The sequence below is a fragment of the Indicator indicator genome, chromosome 38 (assembly GCF_027791375.1).
Source record: "Indicator indicator isolate 239-I01 chromosome 38, UM_Iind_1.1, whole genome shotgun sequence".
Lineage (NCBI taxonomy): Eukaryota > Metazoa > Chordata > Aves > Piciformes > Indicatoridae > Indicator > Indicator indicator.
Genome location: NC_072047.1, coordinates 3435194 through 3448547, shown reverse-complemented (window position 1 = coordinate 3448547; position 13354 = coordinate 3435194). Strand labels below are relative to the sequence as shown.

Genomic DNA, 13354 nt, shown 5'->3' with positions numbered 1-13354 from the left:
GAGGTCTCTCAAACCTAAAGCTTCAGGGGTGGAAGCTGGAGGTCTCTTAAACCTAAAGCTTCAGGGGTGGAAGCTGGAGGTCTCTTAAACCTAAAGCTTCAGGAATGAAAGTGGAGGTTGCTGGGATGTGGCAACCAAAGCAGGAGGGTTCTGAGGGCACCTGAATCCGAACAATGCTGCCAGCAACACAAGAGTCCACCTGAAAATCCACATGGGCATTTTGTGATCCACCTCCTGCCTGCATTCCCATTTCCAGGCACTTCCAAACTTGCCAAAGAGGGAGATCTGACCCCCTCCAGACCCCTCCTCTTGCACCTGGGCTGGGTGCTTTGCCAAAGAGGGAGATCTGACCCCCTCCAGACCCCTCCTCTTGCACCTGGGCTGGGTGCTTTGCAGGCTGCTCTCCCTCTCTCGGAATTATCGGCTCTGAATCACCTTCGGAGGCACCTGGAGCTTTGATGCTCCCCCCCAGATCTACATAAACATGCAGATACTGATGCAAAGCTGAGGGAGGGCATGGAGAAAATACTTCACACTTAAACCCACTTGTTACCCCTTAGTATGGGGGTGGGAGGGCAGAGGATTTAAAGGGATTATGTGCAATAGCTGACACTCACTCCATAAAAAGCCACTTCTGTACTCGAAAAAACCCAAACCCCAACAACTCACCTCGGCACCGTGAGGCTCCTGAGTCACTTTGGGGCAGAAATTTGACTAAAAAAAAAACCAAACAGCCCAGCAGCAAGGCTGACATCTCCTTGGGTTTGCCCCAAAAGCTGCTTTTAGCTGAGGACGGCAGCAGGAGAGCTCTGCCACATGGGTCAGATGGGGTCACCACATCCCCACATGGAAATCTCACCCCTGGCTAACACTGCAGGACACTGCTCAGTGCCACATCTTGTGGTTCCTCTGCCACCTGCAGCCCTCAACCCCTAGCCACCAACCTGTGCCAGCCCAGTTTGGGGCTGGGCATGGCCAAGGGCATGTTGCAGGACAAGAGGAGGGCAGGGTCTGGGCAGAGCTGACAGAGCCCTTTCCCCTTTTTGGTACTTTGAAGGCAGATGGAGTGAGTGTTGTGGTTGTGGGAGAGGAGAACAGAGGTTGGTGTACAAGGGGGGAAATCCCTCCCAGTTCTCAGAGCTCCTTTGAAGTGGAGCTGAGGGTTCCAGCAGCACAGTGGTAAAGCCACACTTGAGCTATAATCTATTGACTCATAGAATCATTGTGCTTGGAAAGCTCTTCAGGATCACCCAACCCAACCATCCTCCAGCTCCACCATGCCTGGTGCTAAACCATGGCCCTCAGCACCACATCTCTGGGTCACATCACAAACATTTTGGCCAGGACAGAGCAGGGAAAGAGCCTCAACATGGAGAGCAGAGAGAGAATTACTGCAACCCCCAGCCAGGTCTGTCAAGCCTTTCAGTCTTCCCTAAAGTAACCAGGTTGGGACAAATTAGCAGCAGCACAGGGAGGTCTCTTAAACCTAAAGCTTCAGAAATGGAGGCTGGAGGTCTCTTAGAGCTTCAGGAATGGAAGCTGGAGGACTCCTTAAACCTAAAGCTTCAGAAATGGAAGCTGGAGGTCTCTTAGAGCTTCAGGAATGGAAGCTGGAGGACTCCTTAAACCTAAAGCTACAGAAATGGAAGCTGGAGGTCTCTTAAACCTAAAGCTTCAGAAATGGAAGCTGGAGGTCTCTTAAACCTAAAGCTTCAGGAATGGAAGCAGGTGGTCTCTCAATCCTAAAGCTTCAGAAATGGAAGATTGAGGTCTTTAAAGGTTCTGAAATGGAAGCTGGAGGTTGCTGGGATGTGGCAACCAAAGCAAGAGGGCTCTGAGGGCCCCTGGATCTGAACAACGCTGCCAGCAACACAAGAGTCCACCTGAAAATCCACCTCTAGTGCCTCTCCTACCTGAAAATATTAACTGAGGAAGGCAGGAGCCCACCTGAGCTGCAGGCCCTGGGGTACCTCCCATCCTAACAACCCCCAGTGGTGGGGAGCTGCAGGGCTGCTGGAGTGACACCTGAGGGCAATAAAAATTGGATTTGTCCCCATTAAGGTTTCAGAGAAACACTTAACCTTATCTCCAAGCCAGGCAGGGTTATCTGTGGCAATGGCTTTGTTCCCCTCTCCTCTGTTACTCATTAGTGGAGGGTTGCAGACCAGGAGGGCAGGACTGAGCTTCATTAGCAGGTATTTAAATGCTATCTGCCAAGGCTGATCTAACAGACACTCATTGTCCTTTAGGAAGTCTGAGGTTTAGGTCATGGCTTGATATGCATCACCCTCCTTTGAGATGCTCCAACCAGCACCCCCTGGAGATAGCACACCTGGGAGCTGCCACCAGCTCTGATGCAAGCCACGTGGAGAGCACTCCAGAGCATGTGGGTAGCAAACCACACTGAGAGCAGAAAGGGAGACACTGCTCTGAGGGCTGCTGTAAGAGTCACAGAATGGTTTGGGTTGGAAGGCACCTAAGGATCATCCAGTTCCAAGCCCCTGCCATGGGCAGGGACACCTCCCACCTGCCCAGGTTGCTCAAGATTTCATCCCACCTGGCCTTGAACACCTCCAGGGAGAGGACACCCACAGCCTCCCTGGGCAAGCTGTCCAGTGTCTCCCTACCCTCACTGTAAACATTCCCACAGAAAAATGATGGAAATTCCTCTCCCAAACCCAACCAGACCAATTTCTAACTCCCCCCTCACAGCTAAGCCACCTCTCTCCCAAAGGTCTTGATCTCTGACCAGCAAAAAGCAGAACCAAGTGTACAGCCTCATCCCTGGAGGGTTTTGCAGCCAGGCTGGATGTGGCTCTGAGCAACCTGATCCAGCGTGAGGTGTCCCTGCCCATGGCAAGGGGGGGTGGAACTGGATGATCCTTGAGGTCCCTTCCAACCCAAACAATCCTATGAAGGTTCCAGCATGGATCAAAACTCAGCAGAACACAGAGTTAAGCACTCACCTGCATGCTGGAGGAGAGCTGCTGCTCTTCTGGCAAGCCTGAATTGCAGGAAAGAAGCCAGAGGCTCTGTTTTATCCCTAGCAGGGCAGGCTCAGGACCCTCTGTGGAGCTGAGCTCAGGGCAGCTCCTGAAGAACCAATTTGAACAACTCCCAGCTGCAGCCTGAGCCCTGCCCCTCATCAGGCATGGGAAGAAAACCATCTCCAACACCTGCAGCACAACCTTGTGAATGAACCAGCTGGAGCCAGTGTTTGGTGACTGCTCCTGGGAGCAGCCTCAGAACACACTGAAACACCCTGCAGGGACCAAGTGGTGGCGTGGGGGCACCCAGCTGCTCTGTCCTGAGGGCTGAGGGCACCTCAGCCTTGGTCTGTCAGGGGAAACCCCACTGCTGGGTGTTCCTCTGGAGGCCACACAAGGCCACCACACTGATTTCCCCCCCCACCCCTGCCAGGTCAGTGGAGTGTTGCTGGAATGAACCAAAGGCCAGCTGGGATTTATTGCATCCATCTCCACGGCAGGAGACTCCAAAGGATTTTTATTTCTCTCTTACATTTGCATTTTTTGTTTCCTTCCTGTAACTTTTACAGTATTAAAATGATTAACAAAAAGCATAAAACTGGAAACAAAACCAAGGATTGAGAGAGTGTCTCCCCCCCGGCACTCCCCCCCTCCAGCAGCAGGGGCTGAGCTCAGTGTGGTGGCGCCAAGGCTGGGTCCTGGTCGTGGGACATATTCTGCTCTCCAAAGGGAATCAGCTGCCTTTCCCAGGAAGCAGGAAGGCACTCAAGGCATGGGCTGCTTGGAAGCCTGGCTGGTGGGAATCCTCAAGACAAGGTCCTGGTTCTTCACTGGCTAAGCACTCTCAGATGTCCATGTCAAACTGCTCTTCCTCACCTGTGGAGAGGGAGGAAAGCAGGAATGAGTCCCTCAGAAATTCCACATCCAGTGCCAAAGGTTTTAATTAAGAAACAACCATCCTGTGCTTCAGATACGTGCCAGTTCAGACCTAACAGCTGGGAAGGGACTTTTGACAAGGGCTTGTAGTGGTAGGAAGAGAGGGAAAGGATTGAAACTGGAAGAAGGGAGCTTGAGAGTGGAGATTAGGAGGAAATTCTTGACAGTGAGGGTGGGGAGACACTGGAACAGGGAGGCTGTGGCTGCCTCCTCCCTGGAGGTGTTCAAGGCCAGGCTGGATGAGGCCTTGAGCAGCCTGGGCTGGTGGGAGGTGTCCCTGCCCATGGCAGGGGGTTGGAACTGGATGAGCTTTGGGGTCCCCTCTAACCCAAACCATTCTGTGATTCAGGCATCAAGCTTGCTATGAAAACCATCTCCCACAGCAGAGTGTGAGCTCTGTCTGGAAGAGAGGCTCTCACAGCCAGGCAGGAGCAGAGGAGATGCCCTTTTAATTATTTCTACCTCTGGATCTCCTTGTACAAAGAACAGAAGGAATAAAGCTGCTGCAGCTCCCCAGTGACACAGAAACCCATTTCACAACTCCATTATCTCTACAGCTGCTGCCACAGCTCACACAGCTTGGGAGGATGCCAGGGTGAGCAGCCAGGAGCTATTCCTGAAAGAGAATTCTTCTCTGGAAGAGCCACAGCCCAGCTGGCATCCAGCAGGCAGCCTGTGCCTCGGTGTGCCAGGGACTCCAGAGAGCCACCAAAGGTCACAACAGCCTCTAAAAGCCATTAGGCAATGTTGACTCTGCAAAGATCTTGCTCCAGGTGAGCATGGAAGGCAGCAACAACAACAAAGCCTCCAGTGCTTCAGATCTGTGCTTGCAGAGAGCAGAGAGAGAATCTCACTGGGCAGCTCCAGGTTGTTCCAAGCTGCAATCTGAGAGGACTTCAAACCCCTGCTCCAGAGCAACTCTTGCTCAGGAGGCCTCAACAGTGCCTTTAGCTGAGTGTTGATGTGCAGAAATTGGCCACTGGGGACTGACTGGAAGCCCTCCTGGGGACTAACCTCTCCCTTGCTCCTTCACACACACTCACAAGCTTCTGCCAAGCCCACCCAGGCAGCAGGGGATGGAGGAAGAGCAGAGGGTGCAGAGCAGGTCCTGTACCCCAGCCACCCACCCCCCTTCTGCCCCAGAAAGCTCAGTGTCAAGAGAAGGAATTCACAGCTCAGGATGATACCAAACCCCTCTCTGAGCTGTCATCTGAGCTCCCTCAGAGATGCAAAGCAGCTGCAGAAGGGCCCAAGGCATGGAGAGGCAGCAGCAGCTGCAGCCAGCCTCCCAGCCCCAGCCTCCCAGCACAGCCCAGCACAGCCCCAGCCTCCCAGCACAGCCCCAGCCTCCCAGCACAGCCCAGCACAGCCCCAGCCTCCCAGCACAGCCCAGCCCAGCCCCAGCCTCCCAGCACAGCCCAGCACAGCCCCAGCCTCCCAGCACAGCCTCCCAGCACAGCCCCAGCCTCCCAGCACAGCCTCCCAGCCCAGCCCCAGCCTCCCAGCACAGCCCAGCACAGCCCCAGCCTCCCAGCACAGCCCAGCACAGCCCCAGCCTCCCAGCCCAGCCTCCCAGCACAGCCCCAGCCTCCCAGCACAGCCCAGCACAGCCCCAGCCTCCCAGCACAGCCCAGCCAGCCCCAGCCTCCCAGCCCAGCCCCAGCCTCCCAGCACAGCCCCAGCCTCCCAGCCCAGCCTCAGCCTCCCAGCACAGCCCAGCCCAGCCCCAGCCTCCCAGCACAGCCCCAGCCTCCCAGCACAGCCCAGCCCAGCCCCAGCCTCCCAGCACAGCCCCAGCCTCCCAGCCCAGCCTCAGCCTCCCAGCCCAGCCCCTTGCTAAGTGCTGAATTGAGGAGAATTCAGTGACTGTACCAAAGCAGATTGGGCTGACAGGAGTCACATCACTGGGGACCAAAGCAGAGGCCCAACTGTGAGAAGCCAACTACCCAGAGCAGGCTGAGAGGATTGGGGCTGTTTAGTCTGGAGAAGAGTAGCCTGAGGGAGGGTCTGATCAATGCTGATCAATACCTCAAGGGTGGGTGTCAGGAGGATGGGGCCAGTGGTGCCCAAGGACAGGACAAAGGGTAACAGGCACAGAGTGGAACATCAGAAGTTCATCTGAACATGAGGAGGAGCTGGAGGGTGCTGGAGCAGGCTGCCCAGAGAGCTGGTGGAGTTTCCATCTCTGGAGACCTTCCAAACCTGCCTGGATGTGTTCCTGTGTGCCCTTCTCTAGGTGACCCTGCCTTGGCAGAGGGGTTGGGCTTGATCTCCAGGGATCCCTTCTAACCCCTTCCACTCTGTGACACCCAGGAACACAGAGCACACTCTGGCAGAGCTCCCAGGGACCTCCAGCCCAGGAGGTACCCCCAGGAACCAGCAGTGCCCTTCCCTTGGCTTTCTGCAGGCACTCACCTGTGCTCCCTTTCTCATCACAGTTCTGGATGTGATTGTTCTCAGTCTTCAGCTCCTCCACGTTCGGGCTGGTGACCCCTGGAATGTCAGGCAGGTCTGAGGGGGGGGTTTTGGCCACGGGAGAGTTGCGGCACTCCATCAAAAACTTCCGGTCGTAGATGATCCTGGTGCCTGCAGGGAGACAGCCACAGCCTCAGGGCTGCCCTTCCTCCACAGCTGCCCCTGCAGAGCAGCACCAGGAGCCAGAGCTAAAGCCCCCAAGCCCCTGTGTGCCAAGGTGTGGAGCACCAGGTGCCCAAGTGACAGCTAATGCTGCACAGAGGCAACACAAGACCCCCACAAAGCCCAGGAAGGGCAACGGGTTCAGCCCCTCCTATCCCAAGGTCAGGACACACACAGGAAACAGAAAATTGAGTTTAATTCCCACTGATAACAGACTGAGACTGGAGGGTAGGAAGAAATTCTCAAGAGTGAGGCTGGGGAGAGACTGGCACAGGTTGCCCAGGGAGGCTGTGGCTGCCCCCTCCCTGGAGGTGTTCCAGGCCAGGCTGGATGAGGCCCTGAGCAGCCTGGGCTGGGGGGAGGTGTCCCTGCCCCTGGCAGGGGATTGGAGCTGAAGGAGCTTTGAGATCCCTTCCAACCCAACCCATTCTGTGAGGCTATTCTGTGAAAAGGCTTTCCCCAGCTGGCAGGGGCTGGGCACTGTGGGCAGGCACCAGCACAGACACGTGCAGGGGGCACTGCCACCTTCCCAAAGCCTTGACTCCAGAGAGCCCTCCAAGCCTGCAGCTCTCCATGGTTAAGCAGAGCACAGCCCTGCCCTGTGTGCCACGAGGCAGCTCCAGACACCACAGCAGGGGTGGAGCTGAGCTCTGGGTTTCTAGGAACTCCACAGGGCTGCACTGCCTGTTCCCTGTGAAGGGATTGCCCTGGGAAAGCTCAGAACCACACACAGAAAAGCTCTCTGCCAACAGCCCACAGCCTTAACCCAGGGAGTACTGGAGAACCATTTTTCCTTTCCCTCAAGAGGAAAGGAAAGCCCTCAAGAGGACCTCTGGATCAGGTCCTCACTGCTGCAGCAAGAGAAGGGAACTTCTCCCCCTGCACTCCCTGGGAAGCACTAAGCAGGACAGATGTGCAGGCCAAGAGCTGCTGCTCACATCTGCCCTGGCACGTGGAGCTCACTTGGGCTGGCAGCAGGGCTGTAAAATCCTCTCCCTGGGTGTCCTGTTTCAGGAACATTCTGCTAATGAGCTCCCAAAGCACTGAAATCCTTCCCACTGCAGGAGTTTGAGCTGCTCCACCAGCTCCAAGGGGGCCTAAGCCCAGGCAGAGCTTTGCTCCAGCAGCTCCCTGCTCTGTGGCTTCCCTGCTGAATTCCTGGGAGGTTCCCAGAGGTGATGATGGAGGGATGGAGGGATGAGGCTTCCCAGAACTGCACCTCATGTCCCAAGGATCAGGACAAGAGCTTCCCCACCCTGTTGATGTTCCTGGCAGTCACATGCCCAGAGCTTAGGCAAGCAAACACCCTGCAGCCAGCAGCAGCCAGCCTGCCCCAGCTGCCAGCAGGCACAGCCCAGGCCATACATGGGCTCCTTCCCCAGGCTGACAGCAGCTCCTCTCCTGTCCCAGAGAGGGCTCAGGATGTGCTCAGCAGGGAACTCTACACCCCATGGGAGCTCTGCCCTGCTCCCCACAAGCCCTGGTTACACCTTCCACACCCCAGTGCCTCACTGTGCTGCCTGGGAAAGCCTGGATGAGGATCTGCTTCACTCTGAGTCTTTCCCTCGGGGTGAAACACTGGGGCTGAAGTGTCCCCAGTCCAACATCTCCTTCCTTTCCAGCTGCTCTGGTCCTGGCAGAGGGTGGGCACCATGAGCTGCACTGCTCCAGGGGAAGGGCCACCCCATCCACACTGCCTGAGCCACAGTGCTGGTGGCAGCTCCCTCTGCCCTGCCCAGAGCAGCTCGGGGTGGACTCCCCAGGGACCACTGCAGGTGGGCACTGCTCAAAGATGAGTGCAGGTGCCCTCTGCAAGCTGGTGAGGAGCCAGGGCAGGCACAGAGGGAACACTGAGCACACAGCACGCTGTAAGGTCAGGGAATCTATTGGAAGAGAGCTCTCAGATCAAGTCCAGAACTTACCCCAGCACTGCCAGGGCACCACCAAGCCATGGCCCTCAACACCACACCTCTACAGCTGTGAAACCCCTCCAAGGATGGAGACTCCACCACCACCCTGGTGCCAGGCCTTGACAACCCTCAAGGGGAAGAAATTGTTCCTCAGCCAACCTAAACCTCCCCTGGTGCTACCTGAGACCATTTCCTTTCACCCTGTCACTGTTCCTTGGGAGAGGGACACGTCACCTCCTGCCTGCTCCTCTGTGCTCCTTCCTGCTGGGGTTTTGTTCATGTCTGCTGTAGGACAAAGAGCCACTGCCTGTGCTGGCAGAGGACAGGGGACAGCTTCCCTTCCAGAAGGGATCACAGAGCCCCAGAGTAGCTGGAAAAGGGAAATGAAGGCCTCTCCTCTGATTGCTGGCACCAACCCAAGGGCCAGAAAGCTCAGGAAGGCTCTGCTCATCCCACTCAGTCCCACCCTGCTACCAGGATCAGAGGGAGGATACTTTGGAGCATCCCTCCCCATGTCACTGCTTGTCCTCAGAGCAGCCCCCTGGATCCAGACTGCCTTTGAGGATGTCACTTCAACACTTCAAGAGCTTCACCCCTGTGCTCTGCAGAGGAGGAAAAGCTCAGGGGGTTGACCAGCAGCAAAGCCTGGGCAGAGTGAAGGTGGTGAGGAAGATGCTGATGTGCACCTGGTGACTCCAAAGTGAGGATCCTCCTGCTCCAGGGCCCTAGCCCTGGCTGTCAGATGCCTGATGCTCAGCACACCGTGGAGCTGCCACTTCTCAAAAGCCTTCAGTGACTCAGGGCTGCTCTGAAGGTTTCTGGCACTGAGCCCTTTGCCCCCAGCACTGCCAAAGGGGTGACTGCAGAGATTACAGCCCTCAGCTCTGCCCCTGGAGCAGGCAGAGGTTTCACACACTGACAGCAGTGCAGGAAGGACAAACACAGCCATTACTCCCAGCATTCCAGGGCGATCCCTAAGCTATGTCCCACAAAAATCTGTGGATGGGAGGGTTAACAGAGGACAGATGAAGACAGCAGAGCCTAGGAAGCAGAGGCTCTCACAGCTCAAACTGGTCTGGTCCCAGTGACACTTCAGTGCAGGAATCTGAGGAGCCTGGTGTGAAATGTGTTGATTTCATGAAGCTCCTCCAGGGTGTGCAGGTGAAGGAATTCCTTGCAATAGCAACCACAAAGGCAGACCAACTGCCCAAGGCTGAGCCCTGCCACGTCCTCCAGCAGCTTTACACCATCCCTCCTTTTCAGCCCCTGAGCTGAACCCAGCACTGGCAGCACAGAGCTGTCCTCAAACAGGCCTGGGACAGACCAAAGCCCCAGGGTCATGAGCAGCAGGGGCACTGCCAGGTGCACACACCCCAACAACAAACACACTCTGCTTTTCTCCTCCAGGCTCTGGACACTGATTAACTCTCCAAAGGGATGAGAATCCTGGCAGGCTCATTATGCTGCTAATTGCTGGTTTCTCTGAGCAGATGAATGTAGCTGAGAAAGTCGTTTCCATTCTCTTATCTTCCCCAGCCTGATTACTGAAGTGCTGTTTAAGTGCTTCAGTTATTTGCTGCCTTCAGAGAAGCCAGAACATATGGCAAAAAGAACACAACAACTTCAGTTCCCCAACCAGGCTTTTCTTTTTTTTTTTTTTTTTTTCTGCCCAAATACACAAAAAAAACCCCAACCAAGTGAGTCAGCAGCACAGACTTCTCCCTTCCCTCTGCATTTTAACCCTGTGGTGGCAAGAGAGCAGCAGGTCCAAGGGAACAAAACCTCCCCCAGTTGGTTCCTTCAAGCACAGTTTCATCATTCCTGCTGCTCAGGCTGATCTTTTATGTAGCAGCATGGGGGGAAAAAAGCCTTCATGGTGTGGCAAAGCCTCTGAAAGCAGTGACCAGCAGGAGCACAGGCAGCTGCCCCGGCTGGCCAGGCACACACTGAGCTGCTGCCTGCTGCTATCACACCCAAACCAGCAGCCACTCCCCGCAAGAGCCAAACTACTCCAGATAAACAGATGCTGGAGTAAGCAATGTGGACATCAAACCCTTCAGACGGATGAGGCCTGCAGGGAGCTTGGCAGGTTAGGTCCCTGCTGGAGCAGGTGGAGACAGAAGGCACAAGGGGCAGCCAAGATAAGCGCCAGGCTTGCAGGCTGGGTGCTTGCAGCCTCCCTTTGCTGCCTGCACCCTGAGCAGGCAGTGGGCACAGCCAGCTCCCACAAGCAGGTTGTTCTTATGTGAGGATCAAATCCCTCCAGGATATTGCTCTTGGCAGTCACACACAGCACGGCAGCAAACAAAGGGGGACCCGACCCCACTGTCGGTCTGTGGAAGTGCAGCACGGTGCTGGGAAGGGCAGCACGGTGCTGGGAAGGGCAGCATGGTGCTTGGAAGTACGGCACGGTGCTGGGAAGGGCAGCATGGTGCTTGGAAGTGCGGCACGGTGCTCGGAAGCGCGGCACGGTGCTTGCTTGGAAGTGCGGCACGGTGCTGGGAAGGGCAGCACGGTGCTTGCTCGGAAGTGTAGCACGGTGTTGGGAAGGGCAGCACGGTGCTTGCTCGGAAGTGTAGCACGGTGCTGGGAAGGGCAGCACGGTGCTGGGAAGTGTGGCACGGTGCTTGGAAGCGCGGCACGGTGCTCGGAATTGTAGCACGGTGCTGGGAAGTGCAGCATGGTGCTGCTGGAGCAAAGCACGGTGCTGGGAAGTGCGGCACGGTGCTCGGAAGCGCGGCACGGTGCTGGGAAGTGTGGCACGGTGCTTGCTTGGAAGTGCGGCACGGTGCTTGCTGGGAAGTGCGGCACGGTGCTCGGAAGCACGACACGGTGCTGGGAAGTGCGGCACGGTGCTTGCTGGGAAGTACGGCACGGTGCTCGGAAGCGCGGCACGGTGCTCGGAAGTGCGGCACGGTGCTTGCTTGGAAGTGCGGCACGGTGCTTGCTGGGAAGTGCGGCACGGTGCTTGCTGGGAAGTGCGGCACGGTGCTCGGAAGCACGACACGGTGCTGGGAAGTGCGGCACGGTGCTTGCTTGGAAGTGCGGCACGGTGCTGCTGGGAAGTGCGGCACGGTGCTGCGGGAAGTGCGGCACGGTGCTCGGAAGCACGGCACGGTGCTGGGAAGTGTGGCACGGTGCTCGGAAGCATGGCACGGTGCTCGGAAGCGTGGCACGGTGCTGGGAAGTGTGGCACGGTGCTGGGAAGTGTGGCACGGTGCTGGGAAGTGTGGCACGGTGCTGGGAAGTGCGGCACGGTGCTGGGAAGTGCGGCACGGTGCTGGGAAGTGCGGCACGGTGCTGGGAAGTGCGGCACGGTGCTTGCTCGGAAGCAAAGCACGGTGCTGGGAAGTGTGGCATGGTGCTCGGAAGCGCGGCATGGTGCTGGGAAGGGCAGCACGGTGCTGGGAAGGGCAGCACGGTGCTTGCTTGGAAGTGTGGCACGGTGCTGGGAAGCGCGGCATGGTGCTTGCTTGGAAGTGCGGCACACTGCTTGCTTGGAAGTGCAGCACACTGCTTGCTTGGAAGTGCAGCACACTGCTTGCTTGGAAGTGCAGCACACTGCTTGCTTGGAAGTGCGGCACGGTGCTTGGAAGCGCGGCACGGTGCTCGGAAGCACGGCACGGTGCTTGCTTGGAAGTGCGGCACGGTGCTGGGAAGCACGGCACGGTGCTCGGAAGCACGGCACGGTGCTTGCTTGGAAGTGCGGCACGGTGCTGGGAAGCACGGCACGGTGCTCGGAAGTGTAGCACGGTGCTGGGAAGGACGGCACGGTGCTTGCTTGGAAGTGCGGCACGGTGCTGTCAGAGCTTAGAGCAAGGTGGGACAAAGAGGAAAGGCCCCAGGTCTGCTCACTGCCAGAGGAAACAGCAAATATCAGAGATTGGAATTAATAAGTAACTCGAATGGCAGGATGGGTTTGCTCCACACGAGGCTGCCAAGAGCACAGACAGCAGCTTTGTTTTCCAGCCCAGGCACCCAGCCAGCTGCTGTTTTGCTGCACCAACTCCACCACTCTCAGGAAGGTGGAAGACCCCCAACTCTCTCCTTTTGCCTCATAACACAGCAGTGGCCAGACTCCTAAGGAGAAGTCTGGCCCTGATAAGCCAGACTTTTAAGGGGCACCCACCCCGACCAACACGTGGAGCTTCCAGGTCACTCAGGCACCCAATCAGCCCTGAAGGGAGAGCAGCCACGCAGCTGCTGCCCAGACGTGGGGCTCTCTCCACAGAGAACGAGAATTCCTGCACCACCCGCAGCCCCCCAGCCAAGGGAAGAGCTCCTCCCTCAACAGAACCCCAGGCAAAGTGGGAACTATCCCCCAGTTACACCCCTGAGTAAGAACCTCACAAGCCCCCGGGCAAAGCAAGGGCTCCCCCTCAACCCTCCCTGCACACGCTCAGACAAAAAGGGGGCTCCCCGTTTTCTGCACACCCCCTCGCTCAAAGCGTGCCCCTCCCCCTCCCAGACCAGGATCCTCCTCACACACTGCCGTGCCAACACAGAGCCTCCCCCCTTAGCCCTGCGCCCTCCCCATCCCCGTCCGGTTTCCACCGCAAAATCAAGGCCGCTCCCCGCCTCCAAGGGGCTCCTCCATCCCCCCGCCACTCCCCAATGAGAGGCCCAGCCCCAGCCCGCCGCTCACCGCCCGGAGTGGTCCCGAAGACGGTGCCCCCCGGCGTGGTGCTGTAGTCACCGGGCGGCAGCGGAGCACCGTCGGGCAGGGCGAGACACTTGCCGGGACCCGGGATGTCGCGATTCGGGGTCTGGCCCTGGCAGCAGCGGCCCGACATGGCGCCGGGACCGGGGCGCTTCTACTGCTACTACCACTGCCGCCGCTCCCGCCGCTGCCGCCCTGCCGCCGCTTCCGACCTAGGCTCCGCC

General features: G+C 57.5%; 1 protein-coding gene across 1 annotated transcript; it reads right to left on the bottom strand.

Moving 5' to 3' along the window:
- Positions 1-3482: 3482 nt before the first annotated feature.
- On the bottom strand, positions 3483-13263 carry EIF4EBP1 (eukaryotic translation initiation factor 4E binding protein 1). The gene is made up of 3 exons (XM_054396716.1): positions 13116-13263; positions 6339-6509; positions 3483-3863 (listed from the first exon to the last, which is right to left on the bottom strand). The coding sequence occupies exons 1-3, from the start codon at positions 13261-13263 to the stop codon at positions 3832-3834; spliced, it is 351 nt and encodes a 116-aa protein (XP_054252691.1). The 3' UTR covers positions 3483-3831.
- Positions 13264-13354: the final 91 nt, after the last annotated feature.